At 42.1% G+C, this 20,808-nt stretch overlaps 1 protein-coding gene and 1 pseudogene across 2 annotated transcripts in view; both read left to right on the top strand.

Annotated features, from left to right (window-relative positions):
* LOC129487373 (beta-defensin 103A) overlaps nt 1–11,299 on the top strand; it is a 215,737-nt gene extending 204,438 nt beyond the window's left edge. The window contains exons 5-6 of one of the 2 annotated variants that reach the window (XM_063637892.1): nt 2,734–9,381; nt 10,323–11,299. In XM_063637892.1, coding sequence (XP_063493962.1) covers nt 9,324–9,381; nt 10,323–10,468 — 204 coding nt within the window. In that variant the 5' untranslated portion in view covers nt 2,734–9,323 and the 3' untranslated portion in view covers nt 10,469–11,299. Of the gene's footprint in view, nt 1–2,733; nt 9,382–10,322 lie in introns of those variants that run through there. The other variant, XM_063637888.1, reaches the window with a different exon arrangement.
* A 146-nt stretch (nt 11,300–11,445) lies between these two features.
* The window catches only part of LOC129487319 (putative glycosyltransferase ALG1L2), a 115,777-nt pseudogene continuing 106,414 nt past the window's right edge, over nt 11,446–20,808 (top strand).

Genomic DNA, 20,808 nt, shown 5'->3' with positions numbered 1-20,808 from the left:
TCAAGGGCACGTAGAATATTCTCCAGAGTAGATAACACGTGAGGCCACAAAACAAGTTAATAAATTTAAGAAGATTAACATCGTATGAAGTATGTTTTACCAACCACAATGGAGTGAAACTAGAAATGTGTGTGTGTATGTAGAAGTGTGTGCCTTTTTCTGTAAAGATGAAGGGATGAGATGTATTCTAGATGTGAGGAAGAGAGAGGAACATAAAAGCTTTAATGTTCTAACAGAATATGTGGCTCTGATGTGGGATTTCCCTGAAATTTGTGTCAGCGGGACTTGTGGATCTAGATGTTATGACATCACAGAACTTCACGAAGGCCATATTGAACTAAAAATTGGCCAGTGTCCTGGACCCAAGATACAACCAGATGGTAAAAGAACATAATTTCTCTGTTTTAGGGAAGATCTCAAAATAAAATCAAGCATCATTCAAGTGGTTCCCCAAAGTCCATCAGAGCCAGGCCAGTGAGAAATAGTAAGGAATTGGGTACTGCAGTGCATTGGAACACTCATATTCTATGTAAAGAAGCTGTCCCCAACCTTTTTGGCACCAGGGACTAGCTTTGTAGAAGACAATTTTTCCGTGGACCAAGGTGGGGAGATGGTTTTGGAATGATTCAAGTGCATTACATTTATTGTGCACTTTATTTCTATTATTACATTGTAACATACAGTGAAATAATTATACAACTCATCATAGTGTAGAATCAGTGGGACCCCTGAGCTTGTTTTCCTGCAACTAAAGAGCTCTATCTGGGGGTGATAGGAGAGAGTGACAGATCATCAGGCATTAGGTTCTTATAAGAAACATGCAACCTAGATCTCTGGCATGCACAGTTCACAATAGGGTTCGTGCTCCTATGAGAATCTAATGCCGCCACTTATCTGACAGGAGGTAGGGCTCAGGTGGTAATGTGAGTGATAAGGAGCAACTGTAAATACAGATGAAGCTTCACTCACTTGCCTGTCACCCACCTCATGCTGTGTGGCACAGTTCCTAACAGTCCAGGGACTGGTACTGGTCCATGGCCCAGAGGTTGGGGACCTGTGATGTAACGGGACAAGAGATTTTTGGATAAATCTTAGTGTTACATGTAGAAATGTGAGCCCTGGTGGTTTAATCATTGAATTTTTCTGGAGAAGTCAGAAAACTGGATTTTTATGCAAAATTTTTAGTTTTTTAAATGTTGATGCCTAATATCAAAATACTTCGATCGACTATATTTTACTTATGGGTTTCCAATTCAAGACTCTGGTTTAGATGCAGGAATCAGCTTGACTCAATTCAATCAACCATGAAGACTTAGACCTGTAATGACCTCAGAAATCCATGATTCCTTTCCCTTTTGTGGGAAGAATAAAAAAATGGAAGGGCTAGACTTGGTCAACAGTTAGCCTAAATTTACATAGTAAATTTGTAAAAAAAAAAACTGGGACCGAAACATAGGTCTTTAAATTTCTTCCGTTCTTTGCACTATACACTAACAATAGTTATCCATTGCTACATAACAAATTATCACAAAACTTAGTGGATGAAAACAAGAAACATTGTTATCTCACACATTCCGTGGATTGTAGAAACCAGGCATGGCCCAGCTGGGTGCTTCTAGATCAAGCTCAGTCATGAAGTTGCAGTTAAGCTGTCAGCCAGGGCTGCAGATTTCTCTGAAGCCTACACAGGGAGGGATCTACTTCCTTAAACTCACTCACATGGTTATTGGAGAGAGTTAGTTCCATGTGGGCTGGTATATTAAGAGCCTTAGTGCCTCCCTAGGTGTTAGCCAGAGAACCCTCTCAGTTCATTACCTTGTAGGTCTCTCCATAGGGCAACTCAAAACATGGCAGATGGCTTCCATCAGAGCAAGAAGAGTGAGAAGTCATCCAAAACTGAACCCACAGTCTTTTTATAGCTTACTCTCATGACTTCTGAGATTAGGTTATAATCTATTGCTTCACAGACTTGTAATCTATTTATTAGAAATGAGTGAATGATGTCAGCTCATAATCAAAAGGAGTGGCTTACACCAGAGCATGAATAACAGCATTTCACAAAGACAGGGATCCCTGGCAGCCATCATAGAGGCTGCCTGCCACACTCAGTGTCTCACAAATTTATGCCAGGGGTCAGAAAACAAAGCCATGGCCATTTGTTTATGTATTGTTTATGACTGCTTCTGTACTACACCTGCAGACTTAAGTAGCTGCAACAGAAACCACATGGCCAGCAATGCCTAGAAATATTTACTGTCTAGCCCTTTACAGAAAAGGTTTGCTGGCCCCTAATATATGCAATCATAAAACCTCTTGAAAAATATGGAAGACGAGATTGAGTCAGAAATGTCAAATTCATCATTTTATTGAATTTTTCTTGGTGCTCTAGCACCATAAATACCATGCTATGTAATTTTATAAGGCAGTTAGCTGGAAATTCTCAAAACAAGGCCCTGTGGTCTGGGCCAAGTGAGTGCGGTGTGGCTTCCATTCCCCAAGCCCTCTTACATTTATTCTCCACTACATATAATCATTTACCTTTCCACTGGGAAACCCTACACCGAAAACCTTTGACAGAAACATGGATATAAAATGTAACTACAATAACCTGAATAATAAAGCAAGTAGTTAGCATAATCTGTGAGCCTGATGGTCCTGGGCTTCAAATTTTAGAAAGTTATTTCATTTGTCTTAGCCTTAGTTTCCTAATTTTTTTTTTTTTTTTTGAAACAGAGTTTTGCTGTCACCCAGGCTGGAGTGCAATGGCGTGATCTCCACTCACTGCAACCTCCACCTCCCAGGTTCAAGCAACTTTTCGGCCTCAGCCTCCCAAGTAGCTAAGATTACAGGTGCCCACCACCACTTCTAGCTAATTTTTGTATTTTCAGTAGACAAGGTTTCACCATGTTGGCCAGGCTGGTCTCAAACTCCTGACCTCAGGTGATCCACCCACCTTGACCTCCCAAAGTGCTAGGATTACAGGTGTGAGCCACACTGTGCCTCCTCCTTATCCTTAACAAAAAATTCCAATACCTACTTTACGCCTTTTTTTATCAAAGAAATGCATTAAAGCACCAACTGCCGTGCCAGGTACGTAATAACAGCTCCATAGATACTAGCCACCATGTGCAAATCATTTAATAGTCATCCATAGCCTATTACCACATCAGTCAATAGGCTTATTTCAATTACCAATTCTGAATAAAGGATAGTGGCAGATGACCTGTTTTAACAAAAAAGTCCCCTGGGTCACACCTTTTGCCGTGGATGCATCACTTCCCCACCTCGGCTGCCAGCCCATTGATGAGTTGACCTCACGATTGTTTTGTAAGAGCCATCTGTCCCCTAAAAGTCCTCCCTGAGGAAGCAGCCAGCAGAACTGTGTAGGCTGGTGGCCAGAGGTAGTATAGAGTGTGTTTTCACTGGGCCAGGGCTGTGATTAAACAGAAAGAACCCGGTTGGAGTATCACAGTGTAAACAGAAGGTGAGGCACTATTATGTACTTCATTCTATTTGTGGTGAAAATATTGCTGCCAAATGGGTAGAAAAATGTGTTTAGGGTAGCTTTATATGAATTTCTCACACACTTATCCCCTCCTTGATTTTGCCTGTAGGAATTAGGAGAGTCAGCCCCCATCTTGTCAGGCATGATTTTAGAAACTCTGGGAAAGGCATGCAACCCCACATCACTGCTAAGCCTATAAATTCCTAAACTAGTTTGAGCCTGTTTAAAAAATATGCCATATGTTAAGCCTGGCTCTCTCCATAGCATGTCTCCCTCAGTGCCTGCTGGCATCACCACTTTAATTCTAATTAATGGGACCGCCACCTACCCTGTCCCCTGAACAGTATCCCTAGCCTGCCTCCTCTCTTAATTCCATCTCTCATGCTCAACCATTGTATTAACTCTTGATTGCTTCTTCTAGATGGCTCTGGCACTCAGGTCTGCCTCTTCCTCCCACTGGCATCTGAAACACAGCAGCCCTGAGTTCAGCTCTTGGTCTTCTGGACTTCAGTCTCGTAAGCCTCTGCTCCACCCTCCATATCATATCTGCACCAAAGCACAATACCAGCATTCCCTAAAGGCAAGGGTTACTGGGGGTGATTGCAGTGGCTGCCTGCCACACTCAGTATCTCACAAATTTATTTATGTTTTGTTAAACCATAAGTGTGTTCAGATTGTTCTCGTGTGGTAAATCATTTGTTGTGTTTGCATTAGCTGCTAGTGTTCTTTCCCTATTTCCTTGCTCTTCTGGAAGTATTTCTTCTTTGTGACATTCATCCTGAGCATCCTAGGAGATACTCTAGGATTTGAAAATAATTCTTATTATCTAAAGGGTGAAAGCAAAATAGGACTTGAGTATGTACTTTCTCATTAACGTAAGGTCATAAATGAAAAGATACCATCTATTAAAGATAGTAAGAAATGTTCACAAACAGTATATGCCATTCATTATGGAACTTGGTAGAAGCTCCATGTGTCATGCAAAATGTGCTCTGCAGAACTGCAGAGGAGGGAGGGATAACTTTCAACTGGTGTGATTGGGATCATGAGGAACTGGTATTTGGGTTGGTCCCTGAAATTATGCAAACCACTTTGCAGAAAGAATTGGCTGATGCCTGGCCAGGCACGGTGACTCATGCCTGTAAACCCAGCATTTTGGGAGCCCGAGGAGGGCAGGTCCCTGGAGGTCAGGAGTTCAAGACCAGCCTGGCCAACATGGTGAAACCCTGTCTCTACCAAAAATACAAAAATTAGCTGGGCATGGTGGCGCAAACTTATAGTCCCAGCTATTTGGGAGGCTGAGGTGGGAGAATAGCTTGAACCCGGGAGGTGAAGGTTGCAGTGACCCAAAATTGTGCCGCTTCACTCCAGCCTGGGAGACAGGGTGAGATTCTGTCTCAAAAAAAAAAAGAAGAATCAGAAAGAATCTAGTTTCCAGACTCTATCACCAAGCAATTTGGAGAGTGAAGTTGATATTTACAGAAAAAGAGAAGAGGTACAAGGTATTAATGTTATCAAGATGGTAAAGATCTTAAAGTAATGTAAAGATTGGTTGAGAACATCGGGGAAATGGCCCAGACTAGAGATGAAGATGGAAGGTAGCTGTATGCAGACATAGATAACCACATCCCAAGGATCGTATGAAGCCAGCAGAGGCCCACGAGTAAGCATCTGGAATACAGTTGGGAGTATGGGAGCATCAACTGGCCTTCCCCCATTTGTGAAATGCAGATAAGTGTATCAACATTATTAAATTACTGCATGATTCAAATGAAATAAATGCAAGTAAATTGCTTAGCACAGTGTCTAGAATATAATATGTGCTCAATAAATCTGTTATGATGATGTGACAATGATTGTGAGGAGGAGGATCGTTGTGATCATCATCATTATGATTGCCATGAAAACGTTAAATTCTTGAAGATGCTCCCTTTTGGGGACTTCAAGGACAGGAGAAGGAAGAAAAGTTCCATGATGAATCAAAGGCGGTAAGGGGAAGGATAGGAGGAGAAAGTGGATAGCGGATGTCTGTTATATCGTGTTACTGTCAGCTTGTATCTTTTTCCATTAGACTGGGAAATAGTGAAAATTCAGAGCCTGGAGAGTCAATATTGTTTATCTTTCTTTCCTGCACAGCACCAGGTCCTAAGACCCTAGTACAGAGCAGATGTCCATGAAGTTCTCTGGACGATGAATTGAAATGGAGGGATAGGTGTCTGAAAGTGGCCTTACAAGGCACATATTGTACAATGGTCAGGTTGGAAGATTACAGACAAAAAACTCATTGAGCTGGGGATGTAAAAGGCTTGGCTGAGCTTAGGAAGAGTAGTTTGGACAGATTTCTTGAGATGCTAGGATGCAATGAGTTTAGGGACAATGGGGTGATGGAAAAGGGTACACACCTAAGTATAGACACCTACACATGAGTGTAGACCACCAGCAGGCAAGGAATGGCTCTGAGAGCAGGCAGAGGAATGACTGGCCATGCTGGCTTCAGGTCTCAATGCTGCTATTCACTACAGCATGTCATTCAACCTCTCTGAGCCTCAGTGTCTTCATCTATAAAATTGGGAAAATGTCTGCCTTTATTTGTATAACTTATATAATGGTGGTTGTGACAGAATTAATGGCTGCAAAGAGAATGACTGAGCCAACCTTCATCTCAGACTATGTCAAGATGAAGAAGAGTTGATTATAATAATAGTTGGGTGAATAGATTCCCATGCTCTGAGCCCATGCCAGATTCCATATGCTGCGAGCCCATGCAGCGAGCCCATGCTCGCTAGATTCCCATGCTGCGAACCCATGCCAGAGTCTTGATATTGTTAACCGAGGGTCACGTGGGTGATACTTGAGTGATACATGGGTCACATGGTAATTTGCAATGTACAAGTCAATTTCACACCATTAACTCATAGGGCTTTCACTGTGACCTAAACAGGAAAGGTACTGCTCTCTGTGCTTTGTTGCTGAGTTACAGATGCTCACAGAGCTTAGGTAATTTATTCGGGTAAACCCATGCCATACATGGTAGGGCTGAGTGATAGCTCAGTGACGCCTCACTTCAGACCTGGTGTTTGCCTTCCACATAGCTCTGCCCTTAAGCCAAAAACTTGGAACAATCACATCTCTGCCCCACATTTTAAGAACAAGATTTAAAAAATAATAATTAAAGGAAAGTTTGACATGAACAAAGGTGATAAATAACTAAAGTTTCTCTTCCTCGTTCAACCTAATCAAAACTGTAGAAATGCTGACTGTGAGAGCTACAAGGAAACCAAGCACATAGGTACAGAAACTTGCAGGATCTGCAGTTCCAAGCACTGTGACTCAGAGCCAAGGGGCAGGGAGCGACAAGACCCGGCTCTCGTTAGTGTTGTAAGGCTTCAGACACATGAATCTATTCACCCAACTATTAGACAGTACATGTGTACTTGTTATCACTTGAGAAGCTAAAAGTATTTATAACATAAAAAGGATTATAATAAGTCAAAAAGAGGGCAATTCACAGTTATCAGAGGCTCCCTGGAGTAGAGAAGTAAATTACAGTCTCTCTCTTCTATTGTTTGAAATTTTACCATAAAAATGCATTATTTTACAATTTTCTTAAAACGTATAAGTCCCCCTCAAAACTGATTTTGTGTGTGGGGAGTATGTCCAAACTTGAAAAGGCTGATTTTCAAAGCCCAATCTCCAATTCCCAGCTCTCAAATTAGTTGACAAGAAAAAGTGGCACTTTTTCCTCCCCAAGGAACCTTTATGAAACAGTGGTGTTGCCATAAAAATGCCACCCAGTCTGTGAAGGAACAGGTTAGACCAGAGGTTCACCTGTGGAAGTCTATTCTCCGTGTGGAAAAGCAAGTCGTCTCCAGCGTCTGACTCTCTGCACCCCAGGCTGAGAGCTGGTGCTAATCCTCTACAACACCCAATGCCATTGTTATCTCTGACATAGTAAGACTGTGAAGTCAGCACCCATCCCACCCACAATCACCTCCTTCCCCCATTTGTAAATATCTCCAATTGCTTTGTCTCAAATCATGAACTTAAGAGGAAGGTTAGATTTTAAAAAGAAGCATCTACATATCTAAAGTCTTAAATCTGCTGATTGAGCTCCACTCTTGGCTCAAAGAGTTATCATTGAGTTATGATGAGTTATCTTTCTTCTACATTTCTGCAGCCCTGTGCTTGAACTCTTCCTATGACTCCCATTAGAATCCATCCTAAATTTATCATTTGACTGTCTGCCCATCTACCTGGCCCTACATGGAGCTTCTGGAGAGAAAGAACCAAGACTGGTCCCTCTTGGTATCTCATCCACTCCACCCTCGCCTACACTGAAAACATGATACTTGTCCCTATAGTATGTGTTCAGAGTTTGCTTACTGAATCTGACAGGTGTGGTGCACCCAAATTCTGAACACACGCTCCCAGAACTAACACACCCTTGATCCTTAGTGGATCTGTTATAATCGCATTCACATGAAGCAGCAGCTGGGAGACATCACGGTGACTTCAGCTCCCAATTGAATTGTCATTGACTTACTTAGCTCCCAACTGGTAGTCAACCAAATACAACCCATCCACTGGATTCGTCAACATTTATGTTTAATAGCTTTTTTTTTTCTTTTTTAGCGTTTTTCCCTCTAAACATTCAATCTATATCCAGGGGAAATTATCTGGCCCCTGGACTGCCTTGAATCCTCCTGAGTCAAGAGTAACTTGAGGTCTTAAATGTCTATTCTGAAGCCCCTCTCTTGCACAGGGACAGTCATTGACTAGAAGGAGATGCCAGTCTATTAAATCTATCATCCCAGCATCCTCTTTCTCTGATGAAGTAAAATTAAACACCTTCTTTACTCATAAATTTGGTAGGTTTTAGACAATGATGAAAAATCTGACATGGGCCACACACAGTGCCTCATACCAGTAATCCCAGCAATTTAGGAGGCTGAAGCAGGAGGATTACTTGAGCCCAGGAGTTCACATCTGGGCTCAAAACCAGTCTGGGCAGCATAGTGAGACCCAGTTTATTTTCTACAGAAAATTTAAAATTTAGCCATGTGTGGAGGCATGCGTTTGTAGTCCCAGCTACTCAGGGGGATGAAGTGGGAGGACCTCTTGAGCCTGACAGCTCAAGCTGCTGTGAGCTGTAATCATGCCACTGCACTGCAGCCTGCACAACAAAATGAGACTCTGTCTCTCAAAAAAAAAAAAAAAAAAGGGAAAGAATGACACATTTCACTCAAATTATAGCACTCCATCATAGGCCAAGGGCCAGGTGGCAGTCAGCTAACCTTGAATGTACCCCATTTTCCTCCCTTACCTCACTACCAAAAAGCCAGTCCTATTGCCAGATATTGAATATGTCCAGGGCTGGATTTATTTGGTCCCCAGGAGGGTCTTAGATTCTCCCAGCATTTTAGGAAGAGGAAAAAAGCTCCAAAGTAGCAAAGTACGGACAAGTCAGCCCCCAGCCACATGCCCTGAGACTATTCCCCCAAGGGGGCATTCTTGCCCATGCCAGCCCTATCTGTACCCACAACCCAATCTGACCCACACCCAGACAAGCCCCTGGAGCCCAGAGAGTACCCAGACAGCCACACATTCACAGGGAGCTCTGCCTCACCACAGGGTTCCTAATTAACTGAGTGAGTGGGTGTGTTTTGCATGGTGACAGGCATTGGTATGATGCATCAGGAAACATGTCATAGTGTCATCACTGTAACATGACAAGAATTGCAGCCATGGCTGGAACCTTTATAAAGTGACCAAGCACACCTTTCCATCCAGTCTCAGCTTGGGGTGAAGCCTGGCAGCTATGAGGATCCATTATCTTCTGTTTGCTTTGCTCTTCCTGTTTTTGGTGCCTGTTCCAGGTAAGATGGGCTGGGAAATCTAAGGATTGAGCTAATTGAGAATATATAATTCAGAGTCAGTATTTCTCCATCCTTCAGAGCGCTTTAGGCCAAGCAGGTTTGTTGTATGGGAACTAGGCATCACCATTTTTTTTTTTTTCAGACAAGAATCATTAAGAGGCCAGGGGCGGTGGCTCACGCCTGTAATACCAACACTTTGGGAGGCCGAGGTGGGTGGATCATGAGGTCAGGAGTTCAAGACCAGCCTGGCCAAGATGGTGAAACCCCGTCTCTACTAAAAATACAAAAATTAGCTGGGCACGGTGGCGGGCACCTGTAATCCCAGCTACTCAGGAGGCTGAGGCAAAGAACTGCTTGAACCTGGCAGGCGGAGGTTGCAGTAAGCCGAGATCGTGCCACTGCACTCCAGCCTGGGCGACAGGGTGAGAGTATATTTCAAAAAAAAAAGAAAGAATCATTAAGAAGTGAAATAGCTCCCCAAAGCTATCTCTTACCCCACTTCTTCAAGGGATGATTGTTATACCAGCTGATGAGACATGAATCAGACATAAAATTTTAATACAGCAAGAAAGATTGATTTACTCTGAGAAAAGAAGCACAGGCTCCTGTTTTGCTAAGTGCGGTGGTTGGAGGTGGAGTGTTTGGGCTACCTCTGAGGACACCACAGCCTCAGCACCTCCACTGTTTCTGCAGCAGTCACAGGGTCATGCCACTTCCCCGGTGCCACTGTGGGTCCACAGCTGAGCTGCAGCCTTAGAAACATTGTCTATGGGTTGTTTAGTTATACCTTTATTTTCCTCCTGGTTTTATAGAAAAAGGAAAAAGAAACAAAAGAATACAAGAAAAGCAACAGATGAGTTATATGAGGAATTCCAGAAGCCTTGTGCGTGTACCAAAAGCCTTCCTAAAACCTTTCCATATGTGCTATTTTGTCATTGCAGGTCATGGAGGAATCATAAACACATTACAGAAATATTATTGCAGAGTCAGAGGCGGCCGGTGTGCTGTGCTCAGCTGCCTTCCAAAGGAGGAACAGATTGGCAAGTGTTCGACGCGTGGCCGAAAATGCTGCCGAAGAAAGAAATAAAAACCCTGAAACATGACGAGAGTGTTGTAAAGTGTGGAAATGCCTTCTTAAAGTTTATAAAAGCAAAATCAAGTTAAATTTTTCTCAAAAAAAAATTAAGAGCTTGATTTTTTTTTTTTTTTAATCTGGTTATTTTGGTAGTTGTTTCCAAACAAGCAACTGAGAAAATCTTAAGGACTCACCTTTCATTCAAAGAAAGTAGAATCTCTGGAGAAATCTATAAGGGAGCCCGACCTTATCTTCCAAGGGTTACCAGGTTCTATTCCTCCTTTGTGAACGTTATGCCCCAGTGAAGTTGGACTCTTCACTCTCTTGAAATATGCCCTTTGCTTTCATGTCACCCAAGCCTTGGGCCTTTTCAGTGCCTCTACCCCAAACGGCATCTCTCCACCAAATCTATCGCTAAGGTTTTCAAGCAGCCCTCAGGGACTATCCCAATTCCTTCCAAAAACTTTGTCTTCAGAGAAATAAGGAAACTGGCTCTTCCTCAGATATTCACTTTGCTTTCTCTCACCCATGTCTCTGCTCTGGTTGACGTCATGTCTGCCTCACTCCTCCGACTTCATCTCTAAACTTTAACCTGTCCTTCAGGGACCATCTCAAATTTTATCTCCATCTTAAAAACACCGGTGATTTCCCAAATTCTTACAGTCTTTCCTCTGGTTCACCACAGGGTTCTTTTTATTATTATTATGATTATACTTTAGATTTTAGGGTACATGTGCACAATGTGCATGTTTGTTACATATGTATCCATGTGCCATGTTGGTTTTCTGCACCCATTAACTCGTTATTTAGCATTAGGTATATCTCCTAATGCTGTCCCTTCCCCCACCCACCCCACAACAGTCCCCGGAGTGTGATGTTCCCCTTCCTGTGTCCATTGTTGAATTCCCACCTATGAGTGAGAACATGCGATGTTTGGTTTTTTGTCCTTGCGATAGTTTACTGAAAATGATGTTTTCCAGTTTCATCCATGTCCATACAAACGATATGAACTCGTCATTTTTTATGGCTGCATAGTATTCCACGGTGTATATGTGCCACATTTTCTTAATCCAGTCTATCCTTGTTGGACATTTGGGTTGGTTCCAAGTCTTTGCTATTGTGAATAGTGCTGCAGTAAACATACGTGTGCATGTGTCTTTATAACAGCATGATTTATAGTCCTTTGGATATATACCCAGTAATGGGATGGCTGGGTCAAATGGTATTTCTAGTTCTAGATCCCTGAGGAATCGCCACGCTGACTTCCACAATGGTTGAAATAGTTTACAGTCCCACCAACAGTGTAAAAGTGTTCCTATTTCTCCACATCCTCTCCAGCACCTGTTGTTTCCTGACTGTTTAATGATGGCCATTCTAACTGGTGTAAGGTGGTATCTCATTGTGGTTTTGATTTGCATTTCTCTGATGGCCAGTGATGATGAGCATTTTTTCATGTGTTTTTTGGCTGCATAAATGTCTTCTTTTGAGAAGTGTCTGTTCATGTCCTTCACCCACTTTTTGATGGGGTTGGCCATTCTAACTGGTGTGAGGTGGTATCTTGTTGTGGTTTTGAATTGCATTTCTCTGATGGCCAGTGATGATGAGCATTTTTTCATGTGTTTTTTGGCTGCATAAATGTCTTCTTTTGAGAAGTGTCTGTTCATGTCCTTCACCCACTTTTTGATGGGGTTGTTTGTTTTTTTCTTGTAAATTTGTTTGAGTTCATTTTAGATTCCGGATATTAGCCCTTTGTCAGATGAGTAGGTTGTGAAAATTTTCTCCCATTCTGTAGGTTGCCTGTTCAGTTCACCACAGAGTTCTGACTTGAGTCCTCCATGTCCAAAACTTGCTTGGTTTTTACATTGTGTACATGACATATTGCCAACCTCCGTATTAGATTTTGTAAGCCTTAAAAACGAGGAGTTTGTCTTAATTCTTCCTGGACTGCTTGTAAAGTGCCCTGAGCATGAAGGCTGCTCAAAAAGTATTTACTGAATTGAAGTACATTCAAATGATTTACTGATTGAAGTATCTTTAATCATTCAAATGATTTGGATGTACTGCAGTTTAACTATCTAGTGCTCTCTCAACATTGATGCGGAAGGATTCCAGCAAATGGAGTGCGTGGTCCTTCATACCTGACGCCAGACCCCAGTCATGGCTCCATGTATGGAGAAAAGACAATACAACAAGGCTCTTAGGAAGAAAGTCTCAAGGGCCCAAAAAGATGAGACTGCTCCTCACTTTCCTTCCAAAATGGACTCACTGCTATGGGAATCTCCCTCTGACAGTAGACAAAAGGGAACCTGTCAAGAGGTGTGACAGCTGTGTTCAGACACTGGATAATAAGCAGTGGAACAGACCAATGAAGTGAGACTTTCTGTTGACCCCAGCTCACTACAACAGCAGGCTCCAGACCACAGCACACAGAGGAAGACTCAAACGAAGTCCAGCAATCCTGAGGCATTGAAGAGACTGAAATCAAACTTCCTGAAGCACAAGACACCCCCACTTCCAGGGCAGAATAGCAGAGAGAGGGTACCTAGAAGGAAGCAAGGCCCCCAAGTGTTGGTGGTGGGGGCAGGGACACATGGTAAATCTTCAGTCCTGGGCTGTGTTTTCATGTGAGCACCCTTGGGGTAAGACTTCACAAGGCCAGAGGCAAACAAAAACACCCAAAAGGGATTGGATAACAATTTGAGGAGCACTAAAGACTGGACAAGTTTGCATTCCCACCAGCAAAGTGGAGAGACTGCAGAGTCCTTGGGCAACTAACACATTAGCTATTTGGCTCTAGATTAAATTGTTCTGCAACTACTCTAACAAATTTTTTCCTAAACCATTCTTGAAAGGACCAGACTGATCTATAAGAAACTTAAATGTGGGACAGAATAAAGCCTAACATTCTTCAAAGAAAAACAACGAAATCCATCACTCAACAATTTGTGCTTTATAACACATTGAATCCAATAAAAAATTAGCTTATATGCAGGAAAATATGGTCACAACCAAGAGAAAAATCACTCAGTAAAAACAGATCCAGAAATGACAAGGATACTAGGATCAGCAAAAAAAGGTATAAATGAGCTATTATAAATGTTATAAATATGTCCAAGTTTGAAGAGAAAAACTGTTCATGATGAGTGAGGGATATAAAGAAACAAATGGAATTTCCAGAGATTAAAAATAAACATCTGAGTAAAAGATACTATAAATTGGATTGTGGCATATATTCCAAAATAAAAATCAGTAAACCTGAATTTATATTACTACAAATGAATGAAGAAATAATGCAAAGAGAGGAAAAAAGATCTTGAAAATAATAAGCAGTGACCTATGCAGAAACATCAAGCAATCTAGCAACTATGTGTGTTTAGATGACCAGGCACGGTGGCTCACGTCTGTAATCCCAGCACTTTGAGAAGCTGAGGAGGGTGGATCACAAGGTCAGGAGTTCAAGACCAGCCTGGCCAAAATGGTGAAACCCCATCTCTACTAAAAATACAAAAATTAGATTGGCCTGATGGTGTGCACCTATAATCCCAGCTACTCTGGAGGCTGACGCAGGAGAATCGCTTAAACCCTGGAGGCAGAGGTTGCAGTAAGCCGAGATCACTCCACTGCACTCCAGCATGGTCGACAGAGCAAGACTCCGTCTCGAATAAAAAAAAATTTTGGGGAGAGAGGATCGAGCTAAGGAAGGAATGGCCTATTGTTTTCCAAATTTGGTGAGACTATAAACACACAAATTTACCATACGAAGACATCCAAGCTGAAATATGAAAATGAAGAAAACCACATGAAACATATCATAATCAAATTATTTTAAATCAGTAATAAAAAGAAAATTTTAAAAGCAGCCTGAGGGTAGGCACAGTGGCTCATGCCTGTAATCCCAGCACTTTGGGAGGCCAAGGCGAGCAGATCACCTGAGGTCAGGAGTTTGAGACCAGCCTGGCCAACATGGTGAAACCCTGTCTCTACTAAAAAAAAAAAAAATACAAAAATTAGTCAGGCATGGTGGCACGCACCTATAATCCTAGCTACTCGAGAGGCTGAGGCAGGAGAGTCTCTTGAACCCAGGAGGTGGAGGTTGCAGTGAGCCAAGATCACCCTGCTGCACTCCAGTCTGAGCAACAGAGAGAGACTCCGTCTCAAAAACAAAAAGAAAACCAAAAAGCAGCCTGAATGGAGACATACGACTTACAGAAGAACAAACCATAAGTGATATCTTCAACTGCCGAAAGAAAAAAAAGTTATCTTAGAAATCCATCCCAGCAAAAGTATATTTCTAAAAAAAGGGTAAACATAAATAATAAGTAAAGGCATTTTCTAGTAACAGCAATAAAAGCTAAGAGAATTCCTCACCACCAAGTCTGTACTACAAAATGCAAAAATAATTTTTTTGGCAGAAAGGGAAGATGCCAGTTAGAAATTTGATTCCATATGATGAAAATAGCATGCTGTGAACATTCTAGAAGCTCCTTAAAGAGAGAGATTGTCAGTTCAGCAAAAAGCAAGACCCAACTACATGTTTTCCATAAAAACCCACTTTATATATAAAGTGTAAGAACAAACTTAGAGTAAAAATAAAAGGATGGAAAGAGATATAGTATGAAAACATTAGTATAAAGAAAGTATGATTGGCTATATTGGCTCATTGACATAAATTAGGGTAGATTTTAGAGCAAGGGGTATTATCAGTAATACGGAGAGATATTTTTCCTAATGATACAGTGGTTACATCACCAAGAACAGCCATTAATTTTAAATCAGTGTGTGCCTAATAACAGAATTTTGAAATTCTTAAAGAAAAATCAAGACATTAAAGAAATAGACAAATTAACAATTACAATTAGACAATTCAACACCTCTCTTCCTGTAATAGCTTTTTTAAAGCAGACACAATATTAGTAAAGGTAGAGACAGCTTGAACAACGCTATCATCCAGCACAACCTATTTGAGATTTATAGAACACGCTAACAAATAACAGCAGAATGCATTAAAATATTGCCCAATAGAGCTCATGCTAACCTATGAAACGTCTCAAAAAATCAACATAGTTTAAAATTATACAAAAGGCAGTGTCTATCTGCAGTGGAATTTGCAAAGCTATCAATACAGAAAGTCATCTGGAAAAATCTCCGTATATTGGGACATCAATGAACATGTTTCAAAATGGCCCAAAGGAGAAATCACAAGATACGTTAGAAAATATGTTGAACTGACAGAAAATGAAGCCATAACATACCAAAATTTGTGGAAGTGCCACTAAAGTGGCTCTTGGAGACAAATTTATAATTAAATGTTATTATGATAGAGAGCAGAAAAGCTTACAAGTAGACAATTTAAGATTCCACTGTAAGAAACGGTAAGGGAAAAGGGAACAAAGTAAACCCAAAGTAAATAAGAAAAAGAAAAAAAAAGAGAAAAACAAAAAGTGAATAAAAAGAAACTGGACCCCAAAAAAATTAAAAATAAATAAATAAAAGCTGATTCCTTGAGAGGATCCATACAATTGTGAGAACTCTCAATAGGTTCATTAAGAGGTAAAGAAAAGAGAAGAAGTCTCAGGTGCACGCCCAGGCTTCAGGCAGGCGAGAAACTGAGATTAGATCTGCGTTTTAGGGTCATATAGACAAGCCACCACAAGGTGGCAGTAACTGCGAGCTCGTTCCCTCACCTCCTAAAAGGCCAGGCCAGGCTCTAGACTCACCAATCAGCTCTGAAGATGGGAGAGAATGACAGCAGCTCCATGGACTCTGGCCTTAGGCAGAGCATTACTGTAGCTTTGGAGTTGTAGGAAGAGGAAGAGGGGAGGATATCAGGACACCATGTGGTGGAGGTTAGGAACAGGGCTTTGAAGACAGAGGGATTTTATTTCAAATAACATGTCTGTCACTTAGTAGCCAGGTGACTTTGAACGTGTCCTTTAACCTTTCTAGTCCCCAGGACCTGCCTCTGTAAACTTGGGTAATACTCCCCTGGCAGGTTTGTTTCTGGGGATTAAGTGAGATAACTTGTATAAAAAGGGCCACGTCAGGGCTGGCTGCAAAATTCCCAAGGCTCAGTGCAAAATGGAAATGCAGGGCGCCTCGTTCAAAGAGCAGCAGAAGAAAGTGCCATGAAAGGCAGGAGGATATTCAGCTTTCTCAAGCCAATATTTTCCAGTATTTTAAAAATGTAATAGAGATAGTAGTTACACAGGAGTAATGACAGAGTCATACACATCTCCCCACAAAATGAGTGTCATGATTATAATAGAATAAATAATAATGTCTTACTAATGGGATATGTGGGTGAATCACACAATTTTTCTGCCCACTGGTCTGTCAATTAATTTGTTTGATCAACAAACTTTATACCTGGTGCAACTTCATTTTTTCTTTTGAGAAGACTCTGCTGAAGCAAATGTTTCTGGAATATTTTCTAAGCTGTGACAATATAGGATGAATTATTTTGACATACTAACAAATTTTAGTATATTTGGAGCTAGTGATTCTTTTAAAATTTTTGTTTGTTTGTTTTTTTGTTTTTCTTTGTTTGTTTTTTTGAGATGGAATCTCACTCTATCTCCCAGGCTGCAGTGCAATGGTGCAATCTCGGCTTACTGGAACCTCTGCCTCCCAGGCTCAAGCAATTCTCCTGCCTCAGCCTCCTGAGTAGCTGGAATCACACGCATGTTGCTACCACACCCAGCTAATTTTTGTATTTTTAGTAGAGATGGGGTTTCGCCATGTTGCCCATGCTGGTCTCAAACTCCTGACCTCACGTGATCTGCCCTCCTTGGCCTCCCAAAGTGCTGGGATTCCAGGGGTGAGCCACCATAAAATGGATTCTTTTAAAATGGTTTAAACAAACCATTTTCACGTAAGTTTGAACTGAATTTTAGATGTGAACTTATCCAATGGAATGTTGACGCCTCTTCATATATTTCCAGTAATTTGCAGTGGCCTATGCCAGACCCAAAGTGTCATCATAATTTGTACCTTATTGAAAATGCCTGCTTATGCATTCCACTTCTGTATCTTTAATAACAAGAAGAAAACCTATTTAAAAATTGCCCTCTTGTTAAGGTTTGATTCATCTAAAAGTTTATATAAAAGTAGCATTCTTCTCTGTTGAACCTGATTATCTTTATAAATTTAATCTCCATTTTTGATGCCATGATAACTCCTTGAAGAATTCTAAACTCTTTGAAGAACTCTAACTCCCTGGCCTACTTTATTGCAATGTCCGTGTGCACATTTTGTCTTGCAATAATTTACTGATAGTTTGCTGCCTGAGCATCTACTGTTCCCGTCCCAGTGCTCAGGCAAGGAGGTTAATATTTGTGCAGAAGCTCCAAGAGTGACTCTGGGGATGAACAGGCACAGAGGCGTCAGTGCTGCCGCCACACAGAGACCCTCCTTTCACCCCAGGGCTGAGAACACTGCTGCTGCTGCCCTTGCCACCTCCTGTCCCAGCCCCTAAGTGTCTGGGCTGCTCCAGGGATGTGCGTGCTAACGGCAGCTAGACCAGCTATCTCCAGTCGTGTGCCCGTGGTGCCCCAAGGCCTGTGCCTGTCCATCTTGTGTCCCAGTGTATCCATTCTTCCCATGCACAGGCTCCACTGTCTCACAGGACTGCACTTACAAAACTTAGGTTCAAATAAAAAATTATTCAGAATGTCGATAGGATGGCTTTCTTACACCAGGCCACAGCCCTCTGAGTGCAGATCCCTATGGGACTGCCCTGCCCTGACACCCAAGCAGCTGGCCATTCCACAAAAATAGAAATGAATACAACTGCTTCTGTTACTTAACACTGAGGTCTTAATGCTGAGAAACTTTATTTTGTAAAATCACAAATAGGAGAGACTTTGCTTTCTGGGAGCCGATCTACAGGAATGAGGCTTCCCACTCCCGCCTGGGTAGCTGAACCATTTTGCCAGAAATAAACAGCCTGAAAGTTCCTCCCCAGTTACAGGAAAGAGGTTTGGGGACACAGCATGGGTCCTCACATTCCATTAAAAACAGACCATGAGTCTCTCAGTCAGGCTTGATGGTTCCCCTTTTACCTGGCTTTGTTTTGAGCTCATAAAAATGAATTAAATTAGATTTTACCTAAGCTTGGCAGGCTCTGAAATCCTATAATAGCTACATTTTGAGTTTTCGGGAAGAACCTCATGTCTGTGCTGGTGGATGGTCTTCCTTGCTGAAGCAAGATTGTAACTGTAACTTTGAAAGACAAAAGTGATACTCTGGTGGACTTTATCAGACAAACCTTATGACCAGGACAAACATGGCTGTGAAGGAGTCACACTGGGCTGTGCTGGGAAAAAAGAAGCAGCTGCAACCATAGGAATCTTCACGGGAACAGTCAGCCCAGTTGTCCTTGAGCAACCAGGCTCATGTTACCTAAGCCTTGGTGGCTTCTTCCCCAGGGACACAGAGGTGCTGCATTTCACAGTGACTTTCCTATTTCAGAGCAATTTCACCTCCTTCTCTAAGAAGGCCTCACAAATGTACTGAGATCTAGAGAGGACAGCAAGTATAAAACCACAACGCTATCGGTGGTTCCTGGGATTGGAACAGGTGTGTAGGAAAAATTCACTCTCTTCTATGGGTGAGTTTTTTTTGTTTTTTTTTTTTGTTTTTTTTTTTTTTTTTTTGAGACGGAGTCTCGCTCTGTCACCAGGCTGGAGTACAGTGGCGCAGTCTCGGCTCACTGCAAGCTCCGCCTCCTGGGTTCACGCCATTCTCCTGCCTCAGCCTCTCCGAGTAGCTGGGACTACAGGCGCCTGCCACCACGCCCGGCTAAGTTTTTTGTATTTTTAGTAGAGACGGGGTTTCACCGTGCTCTCGATTTCCTGACCTCGTGATCCGCCCACCTCGGCCTCCCAAAGTGCTGGGATTACAAGCGTGAGCCACCGCGCCCGGCCCTATGGGTGAGTTTTTAAATGTGAGTGTATTACTTTTATAATCGTAATGTTAAGCATAGTAGTCATTAAGAATGTATCAATCAGGGGTGTTGTTTCCATGCGCGTCCGTGTGAAGAGACCACCAAACAGGCTTTGTGTGAGCAACATGGCTGTTTATTTCACCTGGGTGCAGGCGGGCTGAGTCCAAAAAGAGAGTCAGCAAAGGGAGATAAGGGTGGGGTCGTTTTATAGGATTTGGGTAGGTAAAGGAAAATTACAGTCAAAGGGGGTTTGTTCTCTGGTGGGCAGGAGTGGGGGTCACGAGCTGCTTAGTGGGGGAGGTTTTTGAGCCAGGATGAGCCAGGAAAAGGACTTTCACAGGGTAATGTCATCATTTAAGGCAAGGAGCGGCCATTTACACTTCTTCTGTGGTGGAATGTCATCAGTTAAGGCAGGGCAGGGCCTTTTCATTTCTTTTGTAATTCTTCAGTTACTTCAGGCCGTCTGGATGTATACATGCAAGTCACAGGGGATGCAATGGCTTGGCTTGGGCTCAGAGGCCTGATATTCCTGCCTTCTTATATTAATAAGAAAAATAAAACAAAATAGTGTTGAAGTGTGGGGGCGGAAAAAATTTTTGGGGGGGTGGTATGGAGAGAGAATGGGCGATGTTTCTCAGGGCTGCTTCAAGCGGGATTAGGGGCGGCGTGGGAACCTAGAGTGGGAGAGATTAAGGTGAAGGAAGATTTTGTGGTAAGGGGTGACATTGTGGGGTTGTTAGAAGAAACATTTGTCATGTAGAATTATTGGTGATGGCCTGGATACGGTTTTGTATTAATTGAAAAACTAAATGGAATAAGAGAAGGAGAAAAACATGTATTAAAGGTCTAAGAATTGGGAGGACCTAGGACATGTGATTAGAGAGTGCCTAAGGAGATTCAGCATAGTCCTGCCAGCAAAGATTATTTATTTACTTCAAGAGCTAAGAGTGGTGGTTTGATAGCACAAGGAGTTATCAGCTGCGATGGTTTGGAGAAACAGTGTAAACCGGCAGTGTAAACAAGAGCAGGGCATGTATGAGTGGTTGAGAACTGAGAATAGGGGTATGACTTGACAGAAAATAGTAGGGATGACAAGTTTTCTTGGGGCACATTCTAAGTTGGTCCGGTATCTGGAATGAGACTGGGGCCTAATAAAAAGGAACTCAAATGGGCTTTACCTTGTAGCATTCCAAGGACAGGCCTGAATTCTGAGAAGGGAAAGTGGTAAAAGTATTGTCCAGTCCTTTTTAAGTTGGTGGCTGAGCTTGGTGAGGTGTGTTTTTAAAAGACCTTTAGTCCGTTCTACTTTTCTTGAAGATGGAAGACCGTAAGGGATGTAAAGGTTTCACTGAATACTAACAGCCTGAAAAACTGCTTGGCTGATTTGACTAATAAAGGCTGGCCTGTT

The sequence above is a fragment of the Symphalangus syndactylus genome, chromosome 1 (assembly GCF_028878055.3).
Source record: "Symphalangus syndactylus isolate Jambi chromosome 1, NHGRI_mSymSyn1-v2.1_pri, whole genome shotgun sequence".
NCBI classification, from domain to species: Eukaryota; Metazoa; Chordata; class Mammalia; order Primates; family Hylobatidae; genus Symphalangus; species Symphalangus syndactylus.
The sequence above is the reverse complement of the archived record's forward strand: the minus strand, read 5'-3'. Positions and strand labels throughout refer to the sequence as shown.